This window comes from Sebastes fasciatus, chromosome 14 (genome assembly GCF_043250625.1).
Source record: "Sebastes fasciatus isolate fSebFas1 chromosome 14, fSebFas1.pri, whole genome shotgun sequence".
NCBI lineage: Eukaryota > Metazoa > Chordata > Actinopteri > Perciformes > Sebastidae > Sebastes > Sebastes fasciatus.
Window position 1 is genome coordinate 10266557 of NC_133808.1, and position 27671 is coordinate 10294227.

General features: G+C 41.3%; 1 protein-coding gene across 17 annotated transcripts in view; it reads left to right on the forward strand.

Moving 5' to 3' along the window:
• Window positions 1-25835, forward strand: part of nalcn (sodium leak channel, non-selective) — a 99266-nt gene extending 73431 nt beyond the window's left edge. For 16 of the 17 annotated variants that reach the window (XM_074658658.1, XM_074658667.1, XM_074658660.1 and 13 more), the window contains 29 exons: window positions 647-783; window positions 2278-2419; window positions 2661-2734; window positions 4935-5036; window positions 5141-5210; window positions 5887-5978; window positions 6628-6750; window positions 7307-7363; window positions 7859-7979; window positions 8076-8207; window positions 9322-9489; window positions 11404-11508; window positions 12917-13023; window positions 13118-13238; window positions 14522-14620; window positions 14837-14930; window positions 17537-17643; window positions 17774-17848; window positions 17959-18078; window positions 18176-18244; window positions 18344-18492; window positions 18613-18706; window positions 19842-19974; window positions 20936-21051; window positions 21611-21768; window positions 23093-23243; window positions 23380-23520; window positions 23660-23777; window positions 24933-25835. In XM_074658658.1, coding sequence (XP_074514759.1) covers window positions 647-783; window positions 2278-2419; window positions 2661-2734; window positions 4935-5036; window positions 5141-5210; window positions 5887-5978; window positions 6628-6750; window positions 7307-7363; window positions 7859-7979; window positions 8076-8207; window positions 9322-9489; window positions 11404-11508; window positions 12917-13023; window positions 13118-13238; window positions 14522-14620; window positions 14837-14930; window positions 17537-17643; window positions 17774-17848; window positions 17959-18078; window positions 18176-18244; window positions 18344-18492; window positions 18613-18706; window positions 19842-19974; window positions 20936-21051; window positions 21611-21768; window positions 23093-23243; window positions 23380-23520; window positions 23660-23777; window positions 24933-25078 — 3321 coding nt within the window. In that variant the 3' untranslated portion in view covers window positions 25079-25835. The remainder of the gene's footprint in view (window positions 1-646; window positions 784-2277; window positions 2420-2660; window positions 2735-4934; window positions 5037-5140; window positions 5211-5886; window positions 5979-6627; window positions 6751-7306; window positions 7364-7858; window positions 7980-8075; window positions 8208-9321; window positions 9490-11403; window positions 11509-12916; window positions 13024-13117; window positions 13239-14521; window positions 14621-14836; window positions 14931-17536; window positions 17644-17773; window positions 17849-17958; window positions 18079-18175; window positions 18245-18343; window positions 18493-18612; window positions 18707-19841; window positions 19975-20935; window positions 21052-21610; window positions 21769-23092; window positions 23244-23379; window positions 23521-23659; window positions 23778-24932) is intronic. The other variant, XM_074658659.1, reaches the window with a different exon arrangement.
• The last annotated feature ends 1836 nt before the right edge of the window (window positions 25836-27671 follow it).

Below are 27671 nucleotides of genomic sequence, written 5' to 3' on the forward strand. Positions count from 1 at the left end.
AGACACAGAATACCTGCAAGGGGATTTCAATCAGCCTCCCCCATATGTAATTAAATGGAAATAATTGGTTTCATTCCTTTTGTCATCTTTTCTTTTTTTTATTCGCCAGCCTGTGCCACAGTGCTTGGCCTGCACATTATTCTAACTGTCGCTATACCTTTTCTTTTCTCCATTAACCACTCCAAAGTAATCTTTCCTTTTTCTTTTGTTGCCTTCTCCATTCTTTTCTAAAAGTAAGTGGGATCTCATCCTAAATGTGGTTGTCTGTGCTGTATGTGGTGTGTGTGTGTGTCGTAGGTAAGCGTGTTGCTGCCATCATCAGGCAGAAACATAGAGCTGCACTCTTAATTCCGTAATGAAACCTCTGCATTTCACAGTTGTGTCTTGCAATGCCATACTTTTTCTCCATAAAATACCAAGGGTAACTTCATGCAGTTCTCAAAATCCCTACACTGTCCACACCCAAACTACAGCAACCGTGTCCTTCTTCCCCGTTCGTATCTTATTTGAATCTCTCTCTTCTTCATTCCCATCAAGTGTGGCTGACTTTCCCCTTTTACTGTATCTGTTCTTGCTCTTCTGTTCTGTGCCTGAACTGGTTCTCTTGCAACCCCCCGGCTCCCCTCTCTCTCTCTCTCTCCTCTAGCTCAAGCAAAGTGAAGCCAATGCTGACACCAAAGAAAAGCTCCCTCTACGACTGAGGATCTTTGAGAAGTTCCCCAACAGACCTCAGATGGTGAAGATCTCCAAGCTCCCGTCCGATTTCACCGTGCCCAGGATCAGGTACACAGTCACGGTCAGACACACGTCAAGTCAATTCATACAGCATTTATTGCTATGCCACCACACCGGCGACAGCGACGGTGACAGCTGTGGCCGGGGGCATTATGCTTTTGCGCTATGCATCCGTCTGGTCCATTTTCGTGAACGTGATATCTCAGGAACGCCTGGAGGGAATTTCTTCAAATTTGGCACAAACGTCCACTTAGACTCAATGATGAACTAATTTGATTTTGGTAGTCTAAGGTCAGTGTGACCGCATGTCCGTCCCATTCTCGTTGACACCATTTCTCAGGAACGCTTGGAGGGAATTTCTTCAACTTTGGCACAAACGTCCACTTGGACTAAAGGATAAACTGATTAGATTGTGATGATAAAAGGTCACTGTGACGTTACTTCCGTCCCATTCTCGTGATATCTCGGGAACGCCTTGCTCTAATTTCTTCAAATTTGGCACAAACGTCCACTTGGACTGGTGCTCAAAGGTCACTGTGACCTCACAAAACACATTTTTGGCCATAACTGAAGAATTCATATGCCAATTATGACAATTGTACACAAATGTCTAATCGAATAAAATGATTAAGTGATGACATTTTGGACAGACATGGATGGAAACTGCAACTTGACTGCTTTGTGGAGGCAACCACTAATTCTAGTTTGAGATATGTGTATAGACCTAAATGTCTGTTTTTCTGCTTAGGATCACGTTACAATATAACACATTAGTGTGATCTCCAGCCAGTTTAATGAAAATAGTTAAATTGCTGTTCTAAATACAGGCTAGACGGGCAAACAGGCATCTCGTCAAAAACAAAATCTTTGGCAGATACTAAGTGAAGCATTTTATGTTTCAAGCACAGTAAGAGTTATTTTTTTGGCCTAAAGAGAAGAACTGGGTCATTAAAATGAGCAACAAAATCCACCATACCCAAACAGACCACATCGACAGGAAATTAAGGGAAAAACCAATCTTTTTATTGAGTAGAGATTCCCAGTTTATTATGGGAACAGCATTGCAACAAGCACTTGAAATGTAAAACATTTTAAAGTTGCCACCATCTTCCAGACATTTTCTACGGTACTGACATGATTTAAGGAAAGATTCGCTCCTAGTAGATGGTAACTAATAAGATGCTGCACAAAGTCCTTTTGTATCTTAATGTATGCAGTTTTTAGCAGGGGAGCTGAACTCTGTCCAACACAGTGGACCCCATAATCAATTTTATCATTTAGTTGCTGATTAGTGCACAGGTGAGTCCCTCGCTCCCCCGGAAATCCCCCTCTGTAGCCCATCTGCCCTTTTTGCTGCAGCGAGAGCTTCCACTGACACATTTTGTAGCTGAATTTGCACCAACATAGTTTGGCTTTATAATACAATTGCGATTATTTCTTCTATCTTTAAGCATTATGGAGTTCTTTAGTAGGAAACCATTCATTACAATTCACCACGTTTATGTGTGTGTGTGTGTGTGTTCCGTTTGTTGTGTACACTAGGGAGAGCTTTATGAAGCAGTTCATTGATCGTCAGCAGCAGGACAACAGCTGTTTGTTCCGGCGTCTCCCCTCCGCATCATCCTCCTCCTGTGACCACTCCAAACGCTCAGCCATCGAAGACAACAAGTATATCGACCAAAAGGTACTTTCACACATTCCCTCTCTTACCCACTCACACACACACACACACACACACACACACACACAGAAAGTGATAATTCCATTTTCGTGGCTATATATACAGAAGATAAACCAATAAGAAAGTGCAGTAGCAGTAGGAGATTGTTCCTATTGTTCACTGTTGTGTGCATGGTGTGTTTTTGGATGGTACACTACATTTAACAAACTACCAGCTAATGGACTGTCACTTTGTGCTCTCTCAGCTTCGCAGGTCAATATTTAGTATACGAGCCCGTAACCTTCTGGAAAAAGAAACGACTATCAATAAAATACTGCGGTAAGACACGTCTACACCTCCCCAATAAGCATGGTTTTGGTGATTTGCCGGTTAATAGACTTCTAGGTTATGAATGAGCTGAATTTGGTCTAATTTTATTGTCTTTTTAACAACTTTTCTGTGACTATTTCAATCCAAGGTTCGTGGTTAATTTGTCGTCATTGTACAGCAAAGGGTTGTGCAACGAAATGCAGTTGTAGTCCCTTTATGCTTCATAAGAAAAACAAAAAAGCAAAGCTATTTTTTACGGTGGAGCGTGGAGGATGAGTTGATAAGTCTAACAGCCTGAGGTAAGAAGCTGCTTTGTAGTCTTGTGGCACAGCAGCCGATATACTTCTGTATGGCTTGCCAGACGGCAGCAGGGTGAACCGGATGCGGCCGGGGTGGGAATTGTCTTTTTATATGTGTATTAAGGCAGCATTTTAATGACTTTTCCTGCTCCACCTTTCATTGTGCAGCAGGAAAAGTCATTGCTGCTGAAATGCTGCTCAAGCAACGGTTATATGTAACCCAGATGTCTATAAAAAAGTTTTACATTTCAACCAAATCTCGCTCAGTTTTAAAGGGATAGTTCGGTTTAGAAGTGGGGTTTTATGAGGTATTTATCCACAGTAGATGGCCGTCGCCGTACCCCCAGCTTGGAGAAACAGACAGGAGTACCGACACCGGAGCAAAGCAATAGAGTGCTGTGGACAGGGCCGGCAGAAAAACTTATTTTAGCCACCTAAAAGAAAGCCTCACCTAAAAAAAATCTATATCAGTTTAAGTATATGCTATATTTAGAATATTTTGACCTCTTTATCTTGCCGTCAGACAGTCCTTTCCTTCTCCTTTCCGATGGGGTTCTGAACTTAAAGTGAAACTTATCTCTCTCTCCAAAGCCAGCCGGCTCAGATGACAAAAACAGTATAGATACATTTCACTTTCAGTTCAGTTCGGCATCAGAAAATATTCAAAATAGAGCGTACACTTAAACGAATATAATTTTTTTTTTTGGTGAGCCTTTCTTTTAGGTGGCCAAAATTGTATTTCTGCTGTCCCGGTCCAAAGTACTGTATTGCTTTGCTCCGATGCTGGTGCTCCTGTCTGTTTCTTGATGCTGGGGGTAATTAATACATCTTCTATGGATAAGTAACTCATACAACCCCACTTCAAAACAGCCAAACTATCCCTTTAACCCACACGTGTAGACATCTTTTGACCTACTTAAACAGCTCCCCTCTTTTGACTATCAGTTGTTTGTGGTCTTCTGTTATTAATCAGGAGATCATATCATTTTGGATTGACACCATCCTTGGAGACCCCAGCTACAGTAGATGTGTTTAGTATGCATCGTCCACAGCCATGAGATACATCATAGTGTTAGTGTGGGTGAAACTAATAATGTGCGTGCATATTAGATGTAGCTCTGCTGTAACAGCACTCTGGTATTGTTAATGCGTCTCTCTCTGTCTCACACAAACTGGAAAACACACACAGACCCACTTCAAACTCATTTACTGTCACCATGAAGTAAATGGATAATTTGCTGTTCAGCATGGCAGAGCTGGCACTAAGTGTAGATTAGCTCGCCGGCACCGTGTCCAATCTGGCTCCCTCTCCCTCCCCTTCCCCCCTTCACTTATTTAGTCAGTCTGAAAGATAGACAGCATATCAGTAGTCATAACACGTTCTGTCTGGCCCGCCATCTTCCACACAAACACACAATTAGGCTCGCCACAGTCGCACCAACATAGGCAAACATACACGCGGTCCAGTATACGCGGGCACTCATGCATACTCACTGCCAATAAACAAGTAATCGCTCAGAGTCCCCGTAAATGATTAAAGTACACACACCGCCGCTGCCCACAGTGTCATTAGCTCTGTTCTGGTACACGACTCTGCTGTTAGCCGGAACAGACAGGAATGCCCACACGCACACGCACACGCACACGCACACGCACACGCACACGCACACGCACACGCACACGCACACTGACTAATGGAATGATTGGAACCTGTTTCAAAATAACAGTCTGGATCGCCACTCTTATGAGCCTGGAATGACGAAGGTCGGAGACAGCTCGTTAGGCAGGAAGATGGACCAGGTCCAGCTGTGTTGTGCTTGCCAGCTGGTGACCTCACACGCTGATATATTTTTTTAATCTTCATTATATTGATCATGAGGAGAGAAAAAAACCATGTTTGTGTTTCACAGGGCTTGTACCAGACAGCGTATGCTAAGTGGATCCTTTGAAGGCCAGCCAGCCAAAGAACGCTCCATACTCAGCGTCCAGCATCACATACGGCAGGAGCGCAGGTCTGACCGCACACTCACACACATACAGAAATGCAAACAAGTGCAATGTTACGTGCCTGTATGGTGCTATGCAATACCTGTCTGTCTGCTTTTTGTATCTGCAGATCTCTGAGACATGGCTCCACTAGTCAGAGGATCAGCCGAGGGAAGTCGCTCGAGACGCTCACTCAGGATGTGAGCACAGAGACACGCACAAATACTGGCATTGTACTGTATGCTTATATGTTCTCGGAACAGCTGTTCTCAAAGGCTTTTGTTGTTTATGTATTCCACCGGTATTCCTTAAAACTTCTAAGAAATGTAGCAAAAAAATTCTTTTATATCTTCATAGAGTGGTGCAGGGGTGACGTAGATTTTTAGGCCAACCCAGAAGTTTGCATCGCCGTGATTCCCTCGACAAAAAGCCAGGGGGATTCTTCCATTGGGTTTTGGATTATTGCAGAAAATAAGGCAAAGAAAAGTTTACGATACTTACATGTTTTGCTCAGCAAGATAATCTTCACAAATAAACACCACTTTTATGATTATTGAAGCGTGAATGCAATCGGCAGAAGTAAAAAGCTGTAAAGGCGGATTAGTCGGCGTGATGACGTCTCATTTAGCCACTTGTTAGCAACCGCCTTTTTTAATTCACAAGTGGGGTATTTACTGATGTATTTTATATCGTAGAACAAACGTTAAATGGCTTGTGTTAACCACAGACCTTATTTCAGCCATCTAATTAAAAAAAACAATTTAAAAAAAACCATTGACTTTCAGACGAGGGAATCAAAAGTGCTAAAATGCTAACTCTTTTCTGGGTTTTAAGACTCATTCCGGCAGCACTCTATCGTCTCTTCTCTTTCCCCAGCATTCCAGTACGGTACGCTATCGTAACGCTCAGAGAGAAGACAGTGAGATCAAGATGATCCAAGAAAAGAAAGAACAAGCAGAGATGAAAAGGTATCCACACACACATTGACCCAATATCAGTAAGTTTTCTGACAAAAAGAAATGTATGTTGTACATTCAGTTCTTGTTGCTTCAATCCTTTACATGCACACTAATGTTCCACTATTATTCCGAATATGACAACATTACGAATTTGATACGGGTCATATAAACAGTATGTTCCGTTTGGATATTCTGAATTTGGCCTTATTCCTAATGGAGCATTATACACGAACCAACTGACAGTTTGCAGAGATGCATGCCCAAAAGAAAAGCTCACATTTCTGGTTGGAAGGAGAAACACACCTACTTTTAACCATTATGAAAGTCTTGGATAGCAACAGGTTTTTTTGATAAGCGCAAATATCACAATGCCGACCTTTTCGAGAAGGTGGTTGAAGGAATGAAAGAGGGAGGCTGTGTTTACACGGTCTAACAAGTCCGCCACCGGTTATGTTAATCAGAGTATGAGTGGCTGCATGTAAACGAGAATACTAGTGGAATATTCATTTTCATTAGCCAAATTAACAGCTTAATAGGAATATTCTAATATCCTAGACTTTTTCGGAATAAGGGCAAACAACGGATTATGTTGTGCATGTAAATGTATGTATTGATCGCTATATAGTAAATGGTGTTTGTCCCGTATCTGTGCTTTTAGAAAAGTCCAGGAGGAGGAACTGAGGGAAAACCATCCTTACTTTGATAAGCCTCTCTTCATTGTGGGGCGGGAGCACCGCTTCAGGAACTTTTGCAGGATGATTGTTCGAGCTCGCTTCAATGCGTAAGATCAGTCTTATATCTGTATATGGTCTGAATTTATTGTTTTCAAGTTTCTCTAGGCAACCATTCATGGGTCAGAATGGTCACAAATTGGACTTCAGAGCTTCATAGCATTCAGTAAACTCCACAAAAAAACCTATAGATTTACTGTCTATGATTTAGGGCGGCGTATTAGGGCCATTGAAAGTAAAACAATAATAATTACAGAGCCAGGGGAGGGGGTAATATTCTGAGAAAAACTTTAATTTATGAGATTAAAGACGTAAATTTAGAAGAAGAAGAAAAAAATATATATATATATTTTTTTTCCACTTTGCCAGGTTGGATCAAACTCATCAGACCACATATGGCAACGTTACCTACAATGGCCCTAATACGCCGTTGTATTGATTCCTTTATACCAGTGTTGTTCCAATTTCCACTATGTTTAATCTGCAGCACACCAGCAACATGGGTGAATGCCCTTGTGTGAGTTTGGCTCATAAGACCGTTTTGTTTTGCTTTTTGTCTGTCAAAATGTTGACAATATATTTTTATTTGTATGAATTCATATCTAGATCCAAAACGGACCCCATAACAGGAGCAGTGAAGAACACCAAATACCACCAACTGTAGTAAGTGTGATGAATTATTGATTCCCTCACTCTCTTATTGATCTGTCCGTTCTACAACAGTGGAATACTTATTAATTCGGCACCTTATTACCTGCCTGTTGTGCTTGCCCAAAAACTGGCGGTAAGAAATGGAGATTGCGAAATGAAGAGCTGTGAAATGGATTTCACCCATTATGCAACCCGATCGTAATTCAGCCCGAGCACAGAGTCTGATTATTAAAGTGAGAGGCAGTCCTTTGTATCAGATACTGTTGGTGCCGGGGGATTTTTACTGACATCCTTCTGTAGAACAGATTGGGCTGCTCGCACATACACACACATAAACATTTATTCACTCTCACTTTCTGATTCCTCTCCTCACACACCCTCCCTCTCTCTTTCTCTTGAATTATCCCTGAGTATTTGCTGGTTTGCAAGCCAAATAGCTTTCTTGACCTACTTACGCCGAATATACTATTTCTCTGCAAAACTATGTTAATGTGTGTGTCCCCGCAGCGATCTCCTGGGCCTCGTCACCTATTTGGACTGGGTTATGATTGTAGTAACCATCTGCTCCTGCATCTCCATGATGTTCGAATCACCCTTCACCAGGGTCATGCATGCCCCCTCGCTGCAGGTATTAAAAAGCAGATGGATCAATGGCTGCATGAGTTAGTGAAGCAGATGCATGATTTGGACAGATGCTGTTACACCCGTATGCCCTCTGTTTCAGATCGGGGAGTATGTGTTTGTGATCTTTATGAGCATCGAGCTCAACCTGAAGATCATGGCCGACGGTCTGTTCTTCACCCCCACGGCTGTCATCAGAGACTTTGGAGGAGTCATGGACATCTTCATCTATCTTGTGAGAAATCTCATCCAATCGAAAGGCTGATCAAAATGGTTAAATCACAAGGCAGAGGTGTGGACTTGAGTCCCATGACTTTTTCATGACTTTACAAAATAGAAAAAAAGACTTGCAACTCGACTTGGACTTTAACACCAGTGACACGTACCTTCCCCAAAGCCCAAAGATTAAACAAGTATGTTATTTAAAAGTGTGTGCACAAAGACAATCAACTGCTCGAATCCCAGAATAGTGGTGTTTTTCTCCTGACTGCTGGTAACTCTGACAGCGTCGGAGTTGTTGAGTTTATTTACTTTTTGAGAGATCCTTTATTGCTTTGTTTGGAAAGAGGATTTACTCGTGGGGGGAAAAAAAACTGAACTAAATTGAACAAACGGAATGTCTATCTTTTGTTGTTTGTTGCTGAATCCCAGAAAAGTGGTGTTTTTTTGTTGAACTCTTGACTCTTTATTTTTGGTGAATATTATTGGGATTTGCATTTGATTATCTTTAACTTAATTCCCCAGATCCATTTTGTTTGAACCAATCCGACAGCATCCAAACAACTTGCAGGAGAAAACCTTGAACAACTAACGTCACGTCGCTGAGCGCTAGTTGGCGCCAGTTACTCTGTTGTTAAAATACAGTTACATTTGGTGAAGAGTGCATTATGATTTGTTTAGGACTCAAAACTCAAAGTACAAGACTTGGGACTTGACTTGGTACTTGCCTGTCCTGACTTCAGACTTAACTTGTGACATGCAATACAATGACTTGGTCGCACCTTTGGAGGGTGGACCAATCACTTGTCATTTGTCTTATTTAATTAGTAGACAGTAACTATAAATTGCTTAATTCAGTTTGGTGGCCTCACTGTCATCATTTCACATTTTATTGGCTCTCTGAAATGACTATATCTATAATAACACTCTCTTATGGCCATCTAATTTGCATGTGAATTATGCAAAAGATGGATTTAGTCTGTTCAGTGGTGTTGCAGTAGAACACGTCTGTCTCAGGTTGGTTGTGATAATGAAATGGGACAGTTACAAGGTTGCTGACGTAAATCAAATGACAATATGTAGACTGCTTTCCTCTCCCCTAACCATTCACTGCTGCCCTTGCTGTGTAGGTGAGTCTGATCTTCCTGTGCTGGCTGCCTCCTGACGTTCCTCCTGAGTCTGGGGCTCAGCTGCTGATGATGCTGCGCTGCCTGCGTCCGCTCAGGATCTTCAAGCTGGTACCCCAGATGAGGAAGGTGGTGCGGGAGGTTCTCAAAGGATTCAAGGAGATTTTCCTGGCAAGTGGTTAGCCACGTACAATTTCCACTTGTGTGCGGTAAAATAATGCAACTCTTTTCAGAATCTACTTGCTTTTAAGTATTTAAGATATTTTTTTTTTACATTCCACATTGAGGTGAACTACACATTACATTCACTCTGCCTCAGAAGCAGAAATAGAGCTTTATATTAATTAAAACATACAATTCCTTCTGGTGCACCATGGGACCTTATGCTGCGTTCCATTTACCTCGAAAATCCGAAGTCGGAGCTGGGAATGATTTCACACCCGAGTTGACCGCATTCCAGTACAGCAAGTCAGAAAACTTAACGGGGTTTGCTGGGTTTGCTCCAGCCAGGTTATCCACTGTTAGCTATTGTTAGCAATACCAGTTGATAACAATGCATTACTCCGGTATTTTGTGCATACAAACACCGTAGCAACATATCCACAGATAGAAGTTGGACAGTGCTGTGCGTACAACTGATTTAATGAGACACAAATAAGACATAAGGGCTAATAAACCGTTTATTACAACAGCTTTTTTTTTACTTTTGATGTGCTGAGAAGCCGTCTTGGATTTTGAGGTCGGGGTTGGTGATGTTCGTCCGACTTCAGGGGGCGTTCCAGTTGAAATTTCCGACTGGGAATGGAGCGCAAAATTACTTCAGGAAAAATATGTACAATAGTCAAAAACGAGAGACAAATAATGTTTTGATCCCCTTTGAATTTCCCAAATGATGTTTGTCAATTAAAAAAATAATTTGGCAAGTGAAGAACGTCTCAGTTTGCTGTAAAACTGTTTAAGTATAAGACTGTACATAACACGTATTTAGAAACACTACGCACCCAAAAGTTGCATAAGTGACATTAGTTAGCTGACATTACGCTCATTTAACATTCACAGAAACCTTGTAGAGATGGTCTCGCATGCTAGCATTTAAGGAACCAACTAACTCTCCTTTTGCATAGCTGCATCTGTCAACATGGCCAGACTTAGTGATTGTTACCTCTTTCAATACTTTTTCCCTTGTTCTGGAAGAACGCTAATGGCCATGCCGGTGTTGGTTTCACACAAAACTAAATGATACTACGAGAAACTGTGACTTTCGTGACTTGCAAAATTATCTTTTAAATTGTCAAACATCATACAGTATGTGTAATTCATGGCACAATTGAAAGGCATCCAAAAATGATTTGTCTCTCGCCGTTGACTACCGTACATGTTTTTTCCGAAATAAGGTCCCACGGAGGTAAGCGGAAGAAGAGAGACTCCGCCTCTCTATGCACTACAGGTGTATGCACGTGTGCATAAACATAGCTCTGTCTTCTCACTCTTTAGCTTACTTCTATTATTAAATAATTAGAAACATAAGTGACCATAAGATAAAACATTACCTGTGTTTTCCTTATCTAGGCAGGTAGTTATTAATTTACACTTCAGTGTAGTATAACAGAAACTTAATTTGCTTGACACGCAATTATACAGTAAGGTCTGAATGCAACATTGTTAAACTGTAAAAAAATAGTTGTGAAAAAGCTCTGAGATGCGTAAAAATCTATGATATGCTTTGGAAAAAGGTTGGCAGTAAAGTATTCATGATTTATAGTACATGGCTTAAAACATGCAAAAATACAACCAGGATTTGTACAGAAATGCATCTTAGTCACCTTTATTGGATTGTGTTCTTGTTGTTATTACATTCCTGGCCATTTCTGGGCTTTGCTTACCTTTTGCTTTGCCTACCAAGGATTTTATTACATCATCAGAAGCTTGCAGTAGTTACCGATTCTCTCTGGGTCTGACTTGGTTGTTTTTCAGCTGAGGTCTCTGCATCCACAGCTGTGTGACATCCTTAGCTTGCTCTGTATACTCACAGGCTTGGGTTATGTTGAATTGTGTGCCTTAAACTCATGATTGATTCTCCTGCAGGTTTCCATTCTGCTCCTCACATTAATGCTGGTGTTCGCAAGCTTCGGGGTTCAACTGTTTGCCGGAAAGCTCGCCAAGTGCAACGACCCCCATATCATGAAACGGGTACAGCAAGAAATATAATCTCCACACTAAACCACCCCTTCCCATTCCATGCTCCCTGCAGAGAACCACAAAGTGAATCTGTACAAGGGGTTTTCCCAATCAAATCAATAATCCAGTTTTAAAGGTATAATATGTAACCGTTGTCTGTTCCTGTTTGTAAACACACCGCATTCAAAGTTGGCCACAGCTCAACGAGCCGAGAGGGAGAGAGCGCAACGATGGTCGAGTGAGCTATAGAGTGACTGAAGAGAGAGAGTGGTGTTAGTGAGAACAAAGCAGCAAATCGGAGAAAAAAAAAGTTGTTTTCTGATTGTTTCCCGGCAGTTACGTTCTAAAACACACAACTAACTCCACACAACTCTGCGGGAAGATGCAGAGTTGCCGGATTTGGAATGAATGCAGGCTTCCTGCCTGCTGGCTGTGGCTCAGCGCAGCTCTCGTTAAACTACAGATACACACCGATCATAGTTGCATAGTTGCATACATCATAGTCCTCCTCAAGGCGATTACCTCTTTAACGTTATGATTCCCTTATAGCATTGGGTTCAAATCTGAAATATTGCCAAATAGGTGCTTTTGCTTTTCGCCTAGACACCTAATCCTCCGCCATTGTCTTGTCTGTCAACTCTCTCTCGTCCCGTGTGTCTGAAATATGACACCTGCTGCTCTATGCTGAGACTCTGTACGAAGCAGACACGCTCTTCAGTTTGTAGCGTCCGTCGTCCGACTATGTATTGATAACACGGTGCTGATACACGAAAATGAACTCAATGGGTTTTATTTCTGTAACACCAACTACCACGGCAGGCCTGCGCTGCAGAAACTGACACCACCACACATTTCTAGTCGGGCATTAGTGATGATTGAGAGGGATTCTTTTTATTATCAGTCTATACATTGTTTTTTAGTTAATTCTTGCATATTATACCTTTAACAACAGTTATTATACTTTTTTCAGCTTGTGCCATGGTAGATCTTTTATTATATAGAAAACCCTTTGTAGATGTTGTACAGTATAATGCTCAAACAGGTCTTCGCAGGTCACATTTGATTAATTTTTGCTATGCTTCCTAATAGTAATATAATTTGACTCACTAAATTAACTGGTGAGAACTGGGAATGTGCTGATGATTGTTAAAATGATCCATTAACGTGCATAACAATGAGAAGAAGAATATTGTCTTCAAATTGTTGTGATTTTTTATTTTTTTAAGATAAGGTGCATTATGCAAAAACAAGTACAGTATTATTGTCATATTCCCATGTTATCAATTTATCAAATGAAGTGTTTGAGTCTTTATTTCATTCAACATACATAGTAAAGCTCTTCACTCATTTTCTATTTTACTTGCTGTTCTAACGGTTGCTTCATTCTGTGTTTTCCTGTGAACTATGTTGTTGGTTATAGGACGAATGTCACGGTATTTTCCGAATAAATGTCAGCGTTTCCAAAAACCTCAACTTGAAACTGAAGCCTGGAGAGAAGAAGCCTGGTTTCTGGGTACCAAGAGTCTGGTATAGCTGCTTTTTTATTTTTTTGATTACTGTTTGATATAGGATTGTTTTTTCTTTACCCAGTGATTGACGTATCCATTCTGTTCCTCCTCAGGGCCAACCCTCGTAATTTTAACTTTGACAATGTTGGAAATGCCATGTTGGCTCTGTTTGAAGTGCTGTCCCTCAAAGGCTGGGTGGAGGTCCGAGATGTCATTATTCACCGCGTCGGACCGGTACTGAACCTCACCTTACTTTACCTCTCCGCTCACTTCTATCAATGTGCTCTTTTCACTCCTGACTTTTACATTATAAGAACAGTGGGCCTCATTCAATATCTTAAGTTTGTTCTTAAATTTGTTCTTAAGAGAGGTCCTAAGAAAAGTTTACGTCAGATTCACGATGTGTTCTTGAACCGCAGAATTGTTCATTCCTGTGTTCTTATAATGATGAATCCCATTGTCCTCCAAGTTGAAGGTGTGTGCCAGTTGATCCTAATTATCCCCATAAAAGGGCATGAAACTACAGGGCCGTATGCAAAGAGAAATTGAAAAGAGAGAATCAAGTCAAGAATGCTCAAACAAAAGTGTAACGAGGGTGGCTCACTGGACCAAAGCTTATAATATTTGGCATCGGAAAATCAATGATCAAGTGAAAATAATGATAAATGATATTGAAATGAGGGCTGTCAATTGATTCAAATATTTAATCGCGATTAATCGCAAATTAATTGCATATTTTTTATCTGTTCAAAATGTACCTTAAAGGGAGATTTGTCAAGTATTTAATACTCTTATCAACATGCAAATATGCGTGCTTTATGCAAATGTATGTATATAGTTATTATTGGAAATCAATTAACAACACAAAACAATAACAAATATTGTCCAGAAACCTTCACAGGTACTGCAAAGTTTTAATGGTACCCTAGTTTTAATGCTCAATACATTGAATCAAATTATTAAAGTTGTTCTTTTCTATCCCCAGGTTTCATATGATGCTAGTATCTTCAGTCTAGCTTCATCGTGTTAACTTTGACAGCCCTACTTCAAACGTCAATTAAATGTTTTGCAATATTTCTGAAATGGAGGTACTTCTGCAGGAAGTGAATGCCAAACGAGCGTTTTTAGTGTCAGTAGTGGATATAAAATAACACAAATAAAGATGCATGCTATTACTTGTTCAGTGTTGAAGTGTTAATGTAGTGTTTATTTATTTTAAAAGACAATAATGCTTTGTAACATAATGAAAAAAAACATTAAAAATATTATTGTAATTTGAATCCTATGTTCTACAACTGTAGAATTGAACAAAACACAATAACCAATTATTTTGCACTAAAATGTGCGTAAGAGTGCTCTTGAGTGTGCGTAGATTCTGTTCTTACCCAAGAAAAAATCCCAAATAAGACAACATTTGTGAATGTCAGCTGCGTAAGTGGGTTTTAAGAAGTAATTTCTTCTTAAGAACAGTTGGTGAATGAGACAATGTGACAGTTTAAATACCTCTGTGCCTGCAGATCCATGGCATCTACATCCACGTCTTTGTGTTTCTGGGATGCATGATTGGACTCACTCTTTTTGTAGGCGTCGTTATTGCAAACTTCAACGAGAACAAGGTAAGAGCCACACATAAAGACACAGCTTCCTACTTTTTTGAGCTTATTTTAGGTGTGTTTTTACATTTATGTAGCAGTAAAGAAACTTGAGAAGCAAACAAGGTGCGGCCAAATTCAAACTGGTGACGCTGTAGTTACATGTTGTTCATTTTAGACCACCAAGCTAGCAGAAACAGCGCCTCCAGGATTTTAATGTGTTGTGTCTCCCACCACCAGGGCACTGCTCTCCTAACAGTGGACCAGAGGAGATGGGAGGATCTGAAGAGTCGATTGAAAATAGCCCAACCTCTCCACCTGCCCCCTCGCCCAGGTGCTCACACAAAATAAAACACACACACACACACACACACACACACACACACACACACACACACACACACACACACACACACACACACACATTCTATTGTATTCTGTAATACAAAGCAGTGATAGCGCAAGACATTATGAATGTCACGTCTTTGCCCCACTCCCTGATTGATCATGTGGTGTGTGTGTGTGTGTGTGCCTGTGCATTGTTTAGCAGCACCTGCAGGATTAATCCATATTTAATAGTCCTTGTTTTTCATTGAGGATTGATGCTTCGAGGGATTCATCGTGACACCCTAATGAAAAAGCTGAATAGGAGGACAAAAGACGTGCATGGCTCAGACACTGAATCATGCATGTCACAGCCTTCTAAGGAAAATGTATTCACCGAATATATCAAATGTGCACATGTTGAAGTGAGCTTTAGCCACACTCAATTCACATTTATGGACGAGCAGTAACCCCACTGAATGCTGAGTTTACTTAAATTTTACACACAATCAAACTCTATATTGCTATCGATCGCATTTCAACACGGGAATACCGAACATTCACACTGTTGCACTTCGTCCTGCGATTAGAGTCGTGAGAATGGTTGAAGTGCCTCGGAGGCAGTGTGGGAAATCGCCCGTTAGTACAGTCGAGGCTGAGAACTAACGGAAAATCAATGGCTTCAGTTTTAGTCAGCAGTGCCGCTGACACCAGCAGTATCAACCTGACTTTGATCCCCATCCAAAGGCCCTCTGCACCGGCGCCACTCGCTCACTACTGGAACATCATTACGGCACTGAGCTGGCCTTTACTCACGCGGTCCTGCTCAAAGTACCTGCAAAGATTGTCTCTGTGGACAGAAGTCATATGTTATCACAGAGGATGTTGTTACATTTCTATTTCATGTTCATTAGATATTAAGCTCCCTGCTTTGAAGCGGACACAGTTTTAACAAGGATTTGCAGCAAGGATCTGTTGTGACAAGGATAAAATACTTTCTTCAAATTCAAAGCTAGAATGCTGACACATGAAACAAGCATGAACTTGAAAATGTGCATGTGAATGTGGAAATACAATTTAGAAACCCGTAGTGCAGTTATAGGCTGCGATCGAAGAGTTTTTTTGCTTAGGAAGGTTCCTAGCTGAGTTTAATGACCCTGAAGTATCTCAGTAGCAGCCATGATAAGAGCTGTTCCAATTCTCTAATTGCTAAGGAAAGGTGCTTCACTACTTCCTTTCTTATCTCCTTTAGCATAGGATACACTGGACCATCCTTTACGAAAGGAACGGAGATAATGCCGCCCCACAAGTCCTTGCTGCCGCAACATTTAAAGCGACGCTCCATTCTGCCGTTCATGAAAACGAACGATATGCTTATCTTGCATATTATTTTCATACAGTCATATACTAATGGGATTCATGTTGATAAATATGAGTGGACAGTGACAACCATTTTATTTTTAATTATTTATTTCAAGCATGTAAAACAAAACAAGAATAACGAATAAAATTAATAGTAAACATATTGCAAACTGTCAATACACAAATTATCAACATAAATAAATATTACATGTCCGAAAAGGAGTAGGAAGAAGTACAGCCTACACATATGGTCCTACCCCTTTCCCATAACTCGAACAAATAACTCCATATTTATCATATATTTCTCTTTTATTTCAATTCCAACCTTAGTAATGAAGTCATATTTTTCACCGGTCGTCCACGTTAAGTCAGATAATCCTTTATTATATGTTGATGTACAGTGTTAAAGCAGCAGAAGGCCTTGTGGTATCTCTCTTTCACACACCGTGGGTGAAGCAGTCTGTCACTGAAAGAGCTATTTAACAACGCACGGGGCGAACATGCTCCTTTTGTAGTCCACCTTTGGAACATTATAGTTTCACCACGGCGGACCTGCATCACTAACATCCGCCGCCGTCGCATCATAATTACGGAGCATAGTGTGAGTGCAGTCGGATTCTCCTCCTAAGTCCTCATGAATTCTCCTTCACATCTTTCCTTGACCTTGTGACATTAGGACGTCATTTTTTGATTTTTCGACCGCAGCCATAGTCCTCCTGCTGGAACAGGAGAAGCTACAGTAATAGCCAATCACATTAAAGCAGCTACAGTTTCCTAATGGACTTAAGAGAAGACTCTACGTCTCCTGCTCAAGCTCAATTTTTGTTTTAGAGGATGAAATACTGAGTCAGCCAGTGATGTAACAGTAACCTCACTGTGTGTGAAATATGCAAAATTCACAAAATCCAAGGCACATTTGCACTGTTAGTGTTATTTTATTTATTTTTTATACCTTATCTCGGCACAAACGCCTCTACATACATAAATGTATGTGAAACCTGCAGCACAATTAAGTGTTATCACACTGATAACAACACCCAAGCAGTCCATGAGTGCCATCTGCAGGACAGTAAGGGACGCTACCACAGATTCAAGCATCAGCTGACTTTTAAAGACCACTGCTGCAACCAGTTCAGACATTCAACTTTGACCACTGACTGTATGAAAATGTTGAAATACACAATGTTCCACATAGAAATGTTATTGCAGCTGTGCAGGTATCAATAAATCTCTGGTCTTCTCTCTGCCTGACAGAAAACGGGGGTTTCCGGGCCAAGATGTACGACATTACTCAACATCCCTTCTTCAAACGGGGCATTGCTGTGCTGGTGCTGGCACAGTCGGTGCTGCTCTCGGTCAAGGTAGAGCCTCATGGCATTGTGTCATATCATTTATGTATGCTTCTTATTTATGCTCTATGACTTTATGTTTCTTTTGCATGTCAAGTACAAAATTACATATTGACATGTGTGTGAATCTGCTCTTCTCCAGTGGGACGTAGACGATTCAGTAACCTTTCCTCTTGCCACCATGTCAGTAGTCTTCACCTTTATATTTGTACTGGAGGTAAGCCTGTTGCCCTATCTTCTCATGCATCAGTTTTCAGGTTTGATTGCCTCCTCTGGGTGGCCTGTAGACGTCTCACTGATGTTACTTGTTGGTGTTTTGTTACCCAGGTGACCATGAAGCTCATAGCCATGTCACCCGCGGGTTACTGGCAGAGCAGACGGAATCGCTACGACCTGCTCGTCACGGTATTGGGTGTCATCTGGATAGTCCTGCATTTTTCCTTACTGGTTAGACAAACTACTGTCACATTAAGGGAACATTTTAAGTCAATGTTAAGTATTTTAACAAATACTAAACAAATAACGATATAATTTCCCTCTCTAGAACGCCTATACGTACATGATGGGCACATGTGTGATTGTCTTCAGATTCTTTACAATATGTGGGAAGCATGTGAGTATATATGCGAGCTCAATTCAGTGTCTTTTGCCAAAAAAAATCATATGTATTGTAACAACAACATATGCTTTTGTGTGCATGTGTTGAATATAGGTGACTCTGAAGATGCTGCTGCTGACTGTGGTTGTCAGCATGTACAAGAGCTTCTTCATCATCGTGGGCATGTTCCTCCTCCTCCTCTGCTACGCATTCGCTGGCGTTGTTCTCTTTGGAACTGTTAAATACGGAGAGAACATCAACCGGTAAGGATTACTGTAGATCTTCTGTTTACTGGCCAGAGCCCGGTACCTTCATTATGCTGCTTTTTTCCCCATTGATGTGCACTGAGTTGTCTGATTCTGTCCCGTCTCCCCTCCTCACAGGCATGCCAACTTCTCTACAGCGGGCAAGGCTATCACCGTTCTATTCCGTATTGTCACAGGGGAAGATTGGAATAAAATCATGCATGACTGCATGGTAAGATGAGCTGCAGGTCCAGCAGACAAAAGAACACACAGTCTATTCCCAATCTGGAAAAAAAAAATACTGTATATTGTAAACATTATATTTTGTGTTGAAAGAGTCGCTTCACCTCAATTTTCTGCAATACAATGGAGGCGAATGGATTTTTGTTTGTGGTGCTGCTCACAGCAGAATGAACAGTTACTCTTGTTACTCACAGTTGTTCATATAACTTTGTATACTCCACAGACCTCACTGTCAGCAGTTTTCACTAGAACCACTTTCTAGCAAAGAAATAGCCGCCAATGAAAACTGCTGACATGGCTGGATATCACTCTGTATAAAAGAAGATATGTTTTTTTTTTTTCTTTTGTAATTTGGGTGACCCAACCCTTTAACAAAACATTTCAAGGGACATTTGGTATGTTTTAATTATGGCTGTCAATCGATTAAAATATTGAATCACGATTTAACGCATGATTGTCCATAGTTAAATCTGATTAATCGCAAATTAATCGCACATTTGTTATCTGCTCAAAATGTCCCTTAAAGGGAGATTTGTCAATTATTTAATACTCTTTTCATTATGGGATTGGGCAAATATCCTTGCTTTATGCAGATGTATGTATATATTTATTATTGGAAATCAATTAACAACACAAAACAATGACAAATATTGTCCAGAAACCCTCACAGGTACTGCATTTAGCATAACAAATATGCTCAAATCATAACATGGCAAACTCAAGCCCAACAGGCAACAGCAGCTGTCAGTGTGTCAGTGTGCTGACTTGACTATGACTTGCCCCAAACAGCATGTGATAATCATAAAGTGGGCATGTCTGTAAAGGGGAGACTCGTGGTTAGCCATAGAAATTGTAGCGTTATTTAGCTTCCTTCCCGAGAAACTAGAAAGACATGGTTTGTACCAATTGATTCCTTAGATTTTCCAGTTTCATGATACCAGTATCTTCACTCTAGCTCTAAAATTGAGCCCACTACAACCTCCGAAAGATTGATTGGGTTAATGCGTTAAAGAAATTAGTAGCGTTAAAACAATACGCGTTATTATTGTATTAACTCTGACAGCCCTAGTTTTAATGCTCTATACATTTAATCCAATTATTTAAGTTTTTTTTTCTGTCCCCAGGTGCAAGCCCCATTCTGCACCCCGGATAAACATCGCTACTGGGAGACCGACTGTGGCAACTACGCTGGAGCACTTATCTACTTCTGCTCTTTCTATGTGATTATAGCCTACATCATGCTCAACCTACTCGTAGGTCAGTGTGTGTCGGTGTACTTGTATTGATGATATTGTGGGGACGGAGTCAAACAGCCACATTATGGGAACTCACCTTCAGTTTCAGGGACAAAACTGTGAGCATGCATAAAAGCCATTCAAAAGGATGACAAACTTGTGTAGATGACTGCAGAGCTCATAAAGCACACTCAACGTGTGGTTTTGTCATCTCTCCCAAAGAGACAACAAAGAGTTTTTTCCAGACGAGAGTTTAATTTTATTACAGCTTATTATCAGCACAACGATCAAACCCCTTCATGCAGAAATTATTATTTCTTTTTCACATCAGAGGCCACCACGTAAGAAGAGGGAGAGAGGCAGAATGACATTGCAGAAAAAAAGGATATGGGATACACAGAAGGGCATGAGTAGAATCAAAATGAGCACGAGTTTTAAGGTGGAACTAAACCATCCTTCTACATCTTTTTGAATGTTATCTTCAGTATAATTCACTTTCATAAGGGTCGTAATCTTGTCTGGAAAGACACAGATGGTGAGGCATAAACCACAGATACTTATTGTGATATGACCTTGTACAAATTATGAAAAAAGTACCTTAAGATCACACACACACACACACAAAAGAGGCAATGAATGAAAAAAGCAAGAATAGCAAGAACAGCAAGAACAATTGTTGTATGAATAAAAGTAAACCAGAGAATCAAGTGGAAAAAGGGTTAAAGGGGTTGTTTTCTTGCTTGAGCTCGTGTTATGAGAGTCATTATTATAACAGTCTGGGTTTCAATCAATGCATTATTGTGATATGATTCATTCAATCTCCCAGACGCCTGGGCTGTTTGACTCATGGCACCATAAAATAAACAGATATTTACAGCTATAAAGGTCAGCAGAACAAATTGCATTCACTGTTATACAAGATGATTGATATGTTATGGAATATTTGCATCCGTGAGTATTAATATCTCCTGCTTTTGCCACAGCCATCATCGTGGAGAACTTCTCTCTGTTCTACTCCACCGAGGAGGACCAGCTGCTGAGCTATAATGACCTGAGGCACTTCCAGATCATCTGGAACATGGTGGATGACAAACGGGAGGTGAGAAACTAGCAATAGGAGGGAGGATGAGGACACAGCAGAGGGCGATGATCATATAGCTATGAGCAAAGGACGATATAGAGAAGATAAAAAGCATGATGGGAGCTAATGAGAAGGGCTGAAGGGAATGAAGTTTGGCGTTGAGTAATAGGAGTAAAAGTAATTAAAACAGTGTGTGCTGGATTAAAAATGTAGACCCCCTCCAGTTTATCCATGATGTCATCCGGAAGAACTGTGGGCTCTTCTTTTGAATTGTACAATTATAACATACACAACAATATATGCAGTATGTGAGCAGCAGCCCTAACATGAATATATATGACCCCACCCCAACTTTGCCAGTCTCTAGCTGTAACTGTAGTCTGACAAACCCAAGACTCTTCTACCCACTCCCACCCAACCACCTCCAAAAATAAAAAAAGGGTCATTAAGGATTTCTCCTCTCAGGCTTGAAAACTGGACACTCCTGGAGATTTAAAATCCAGGTCTAAGTCTCAGCATCATAGACCCCTTCGCCTCTTGAATGACCCTTTGACTTCTACGACTTTGATTTCCCCAGGGTGTGATCCCCACATCCAGGGTGAAGTTCCTGCTCCGTCTGCTCCGAGGCAGGCTGGAGGTGGACCTGGACAAAGACAAGTTGCTGTTCAAACACATGTGCTACGAGATGGAGCGACTGCACAGTGGAGGGGATGTGACCTTCCATGATGTGCTCAGGTGACCATGGACCACTGCATACACTTAACGCAGATACAGTGTACAATATGAGGGTGCTTTTACTCCTTTAGTTGGGTTCATTTGGTCCAAACCAAAGCGGAAAAAATTATACATTGTTACATTTTAGTTCTGGTGCAGTTTCTGTTCACGCTGACTTTTTTACAAACTAACCAAGAGGAGTAAATATGAAGTTATAACGACTGACAGGTAACTTGTTGATTGGACAGTTTTGGCGATTGTCATCCTGCATCATCAGGACCCACATGGGGAAATCAAATTCCTGTGACTGACAGAAGTTTATACAGCACTTTAATGCTTCTGATGAGTATATTTATGTTCTTTGATTAATAACTTAAATTGCATGTTATGAATAATGGGGTACAGGAAGAGACAGGACTGTACAAAAGCCGCTTTGCGCGCTCCCAGATAACTGGTGCGAACGCCAGGGTGCGCACTGACACACACATGAGGCGTATTATCGTGGGATTGCTGTCACACACTTTTTAATGGAGTTAATGAATTGAGAAAGTACATGGAGTCGAGCACAGCAGCTTTTGACATATTAATCAGGGAAAATACCTGCGCTGACGTGCTTACAGTATATATGTGACCTTATACAGACCAATATTATCGCTTCCTGAACAGATTTCCCGATCAGCAGTTGGATTTATAAGTAGTTAGTTTAGCTTTTGAAATCATGCTAAAATCACGAACCGCTTTCATAAAATCCTGTGCTTGATTTGTTTGCTTTCACACCACAAATGAACCGTACTAACCGGGCAAACGGACCTGAGGTGCGTAAGCCCTAGGTGTGAAAGCAAAGCACACTTAGTATTTAAATGGAACCCACTAGGGTAACACAATGTAACATTAAATCTCTACATGAAGCTGCATCAGAGATATTTGCTGTTTCTGTCCAATTGAAATTCTGGTCTGAGGGATCATCACTAGAGAAACTGTATAATTTTTCACAGGAGGTAACAACACCTGCTTCTAAAGAGAAGTGGGGACTGCATTTCTTCAACAACTTGACACTCCCTGATTGAAAACAAATAAATAAGGGTCCTGAAAGTGTGGAGTCATATCATCATTTCAGGGTTTAGAAGTCTTTAAACTTCAGTTAGATCTTGATGGTTTGGTGCTGCTTCTGTGCACCGTTGACTTGTACAGCTTTACCTGTGTAAGAAGTGTGTTTTTGCATTAAAGCTCTGATAATCTTTAGTTTTACGGAAGCATTATTATATTCCACTAAGTATGTCCCTCTTTTGGCTGTATGTCTCTGTGTGTGGGCTTTGTTTCATGCTTGTGTGTGTGTGTCTTACAGCATGCTGTCATACCGCTCAGTGGACATTAGAAAGTCTCTCCAGCTGGAGGAGCTGTTGGCCAGGGAACAGTTGGAGTACACCATTGAAGAAGAGGTTGCCAAACAGACCATACGAATGTGGCTCAAGAAATGTCTCAAACGCATCCGGGCGGTTAGTCCCTCAACACAAACATGCCTTGTGACAACATTCCCTATGGGGATTTTGACAAACACACACATGTACGGTAAACACTACAGTATCACTCACTGACCACATTATGTCCGTGTGCCTCTTGCAGAAGCAGCAGCAGTCGTGCAGCATCATCCACAGCCTGAGAGAGAGCCAGCAGCAGGAGCTGAGCCGCTTCCTCAACCCTCCCAGCATAGAGACCACATTGCCAAGTGAGGACCATAATGCTAACAACCCAGACAACCCCTCGCAGCCTGAGGTAAAGCCCGACGCCCATACCAACCGACGCCGCATACACACTCACACATGTTCACAGCTTGACATATAGCAAGCACATCATATAATCTGCAGGTGTGCGCTTGCAGTGGTGAAACAAAGGATACCTTCTCTTTGTTTAGATGAGTGGTCTCCAGCAGCTACTGAGCCCCACGTTGTCAGACAGAGGAGGCTACAGGCAGGACTCCTCAGACCTGGGGAGGCCCCAGAGGAAGCTGGGACAGTGGCGGCTGCCTGCAGGTGTGTATGGCTCTGTCAACTGTCTATTGCAACGTGGCACAGTTCTGTAGAGGACGTTCTGTTAAAGTGATAGTTTTGGTGTTTTGAAGTGGGGTTGTATGAGGTACTTATCCATAATCATTGTATTACCTACGGTAGATGACGGTCGGCACGCTCCCAGTTTTGAGAAGCAGACAGGAGTACCAAAACGTGAGCAGAGTAATGTACTAATTTGGATGGAGGCAGTAGCAAAATGTATTTCAGTCACCTAAATGAAAGGCCCACCTAAAAAAATCCATTTCAGTTTAAACGTATGCTATATTTAGAATATGTACACCACTTTACCTTGCTGTCAGACAGCCCTTTCTGACAGGGAAACTGAAGCCGTCGTGTCATCTATGCTCTCGCCAATGCTGCCAGACTCCATTGAAAAAAAACTTTAATTTTACCTCACAGAACACGGGGGTTGCTGGTCTACCGCTGCCTCGATCGGTTAAAACACTAACAAACTAACCGGTCGAGGCAGTGGTAAACCAGCCACTCCCATGTTCTGCGAGGTAAAATTACTGTTTTTTTCAATGGAGTCTAGTGGCTTTGGCGAGAGCATAGATTACGGCTTCAGTTACCTAGACTGAGTAGCTGTCTCACGGCAAGGTAAACGGGTGAAAATATTTTAAATATAGCGTACAATTAAACTGATCTTGATTTTTTTATTTTAGGTGGCTAAAATACGTTTTGCTGCCGGCCTCGTCCACAGCAGTACATTGCTTTTCTTCCGTGCAGTAACTTCCGTCTGCTTCTCCAAACTGGGGGCGTGCCGATCGTCATCCACTGCAAGTGATTCACTGATTATGCATAAGTACTTCATACAAGCCCACTTCAAAACACCTGAACTATTGTATCCCTCTAAAGTGAGTTGGAACAAAGCTTAACCGAGTGTCTCTCTGCCATGGAAAACCAGGGCTTATTGTGACCTTACATTACAGGAAAAGTGTACGATTTATTCATCCAGACAGGTCAGTTAAAAAAACAAGCTCTTATTTACAATAGTGGCCTGGCAGGAGGCAAGGGCCTTCTTTATGTGGATTTAAAAAAAAAAATGAAGACAAAGAAATGCAGGTTAACATGGCAAGAATCAGGCTGTGAATTCTCTGTTGTTCTTTGTGTTTGTTGTAGCCGGTCGCACAAGTGTCAAGTCCATAGTGTGCAAGATGGGCCCTGTCAACGACGAGGCTTCTTCGGGGTCAGAGGTGAAGAAGTGGTGGACCCGCCAGCTGACCGTGGAGAGCGACGAGAGCGGCGACGACCTCATCGACATTTAGAGAATGAGGCGCAGCACATCCTGCAGTTTTTTCTACAGATGAGCTGGGAAGCTTGCTGGTTGACTCAAGTTTTTTTTTCTCTCGCTCTCCCCTGATCAGTGACAACAATGCCTTTTCTAGTCTCTTTTTATCCAGGTTCAGAAAGTATGGTAGGCTGTGCGTGCAGGTTATCGACGAGACATTCGTTGAGCAGCCGTTTTGACACACGGCGACGATTTCGTACCTCTGGGATAGGTATTACTTTTCCTCTGCGGTTTCCACTCATTAGTTTTTCTATGCAGGCACACATGGTGTTAAGGCAGACTGCGACACGAAAGGACATGTTGCATTCAACAAACCAAGACGCTGCTGCTCTATATGTTTTCTACTGTTCTGGTGTTTCGTGTCAACTTTTGAAACCGGTAATCATGGTGGCGCGGCTACACTAAATTGTGATGTCCTTTCATGCTTTGTCTCTGTTCTTCTGTTTTAGTCCATGTCTCCGATAATGTCTCTTCTGGTCTTCAGTATTAATCGTATATAAGTATAAATTTTTCTTATAGTCACTTTATATTGAAACCAGGCCTCTTGTTCTTGTTGGGGGAACAAGCTAATTCAATTTAGATTTATGACTGTGAATGTAATTAAAAGTCAAATCTATCTTATGTATTTGTGCAAAGTTTAAACATGAAATATTTTGTAAATTATTATAAATCTTTAGCTTTATCAGATATTCAACTATTCTAATAAAGGCCCAGACGGGCATTTATGAGCAAAATAATTGTCGGATTTAATTTCGCTTACATTACATACTGTTAGCAGACGCAGACAAGTCACCATCCACACGTCCTTATAGAAATGGTCAAGTCTGGGGCGCCCCGGTGGCTCACCTGGTAGAATCAATATTCTCTTACTGTAATGGCTATTTCTTGCGTAAAATGTTTTCAGAAACATGTTGTAGTGTACTGTTTAGCTGTAAAATGAGAAAGTTTGTGACCGGGCAGCCACGTTGGGATCAGTTGAGGAAATACCAAGCAACGCCCACCAGCCGGAGCAAACTTTCTCATCTTACAGCTAAACAGTACATTACAAGATGTTTCTGAAAACATTTTATTCGAGAAATAGGCATTACAGTAACAGAATATTAATTTGTATTTGATCAGTGCTGCCTAGTTTGACCGTATGATCGGAGTTCATTAGTGATTGACAGCTGCCTTCGCTGAATGAACAGCCAATAGGAACACTCTCTCTTTGAAATGACCTGTGATTGGCCAAAGTCTCCCGTCACAGGCTAGATTTTTTTAAAGCCTGAAAACAGAGCCATGAGGAGGTGCAGAAGTCTCAGAACACTTGAATTACAATATGCTGAAAGGTTATGGAATTTTTGCCCAATGATGCCAAAAAACATTCTGCCTACTGCCACTTTAACGCAGCGGCCTGAGAATCTGACCTGTGGCCCTTTGCTGCATGTTGTCCCCGCTCTCTCTCCCCCTTTCATGACAAACGCTATCTCTATCAACTAAAGGCAAAAAAAGCCCAAAAAAGAATCTTTAAAAAAACAAAATTTAAGTCTAAATTTCAACTTGTTTTTCAAAATGTTTAAATCCCAAATTACTAAATATGGTTAAAACTATTTTCCTGTTGGAATTTTTAATCCACAATAAAACAAAAATCTTTGGCCCATTTCCAGTTTTCTATATGCCTTTACATGCTGATTATAGACTACAATGCGTTGTGTGCAGCCTGTGTAACACGAGTCTTCCCTCTTGTTTTGGCCATTCCGTGATCCCTTTAGAAAGCCTGTTGCCCCCTTCACCGTGACTTGTTTTACACAGTGATTCAATTTATGGGGAATTTAATTACCCCTTCCAAAAAACCTGGGATTAGACTAACGAAGGGGGTAATTGAGTGGACAGATGCTGTTTAATGATTCTCCTCGCACACATCTGCTCAGATCAAGCACTAGAGTGCCTTCTCTGGATAACACTGCCCTCTCCTGGATGCATGCTGAGCTGCCCTGATAAGCTGCTCAGCATTTCCTAATTGTACCCTCCCAACTTCAGTCTTTGCTATATATGTATGAAATGCCAAAGAGACCAAAGGAGAATTGACTCAATCCTGAAGCTGGGGTGCACTGGGCTGTTTCTTTTGACTACATTAAATTGTATACTTTTTCCCTCCTCCTTAACATACTCTATATGAAGTCATTGCTCATCCTGGCGCCCAGCACTTTCTCCATTTCACAGCGTTGACCGATGATGACAGTCCTGTCATCTGCTATGAGCAGCTTGCTGTGGACCGAGATGAGCTCAGTTTCCAACCGGCCGCCGGGGTCAGCGTGAATCTGCCGTCCACAGAATGATCCAGTAGACGGGCACTGTGAGTACACACACACACACACACACAAACAAACAAACAACATAAACAGAGGTGTGTGTATTAGCCTCTCATTTTATTCCTTGTGTTCCCTGATGATGTATTTCTCTCTCGTTAATTCCTCAGACAATCAGTCCGGGTTAGACTTGAGCTAATTGACTAATGTGCTCAACTGCCAGCTTCAGCTAAGGCATTTTCCCCTTAACAAGGGCCCTTGTTAGACACAGAATTAGCCCAT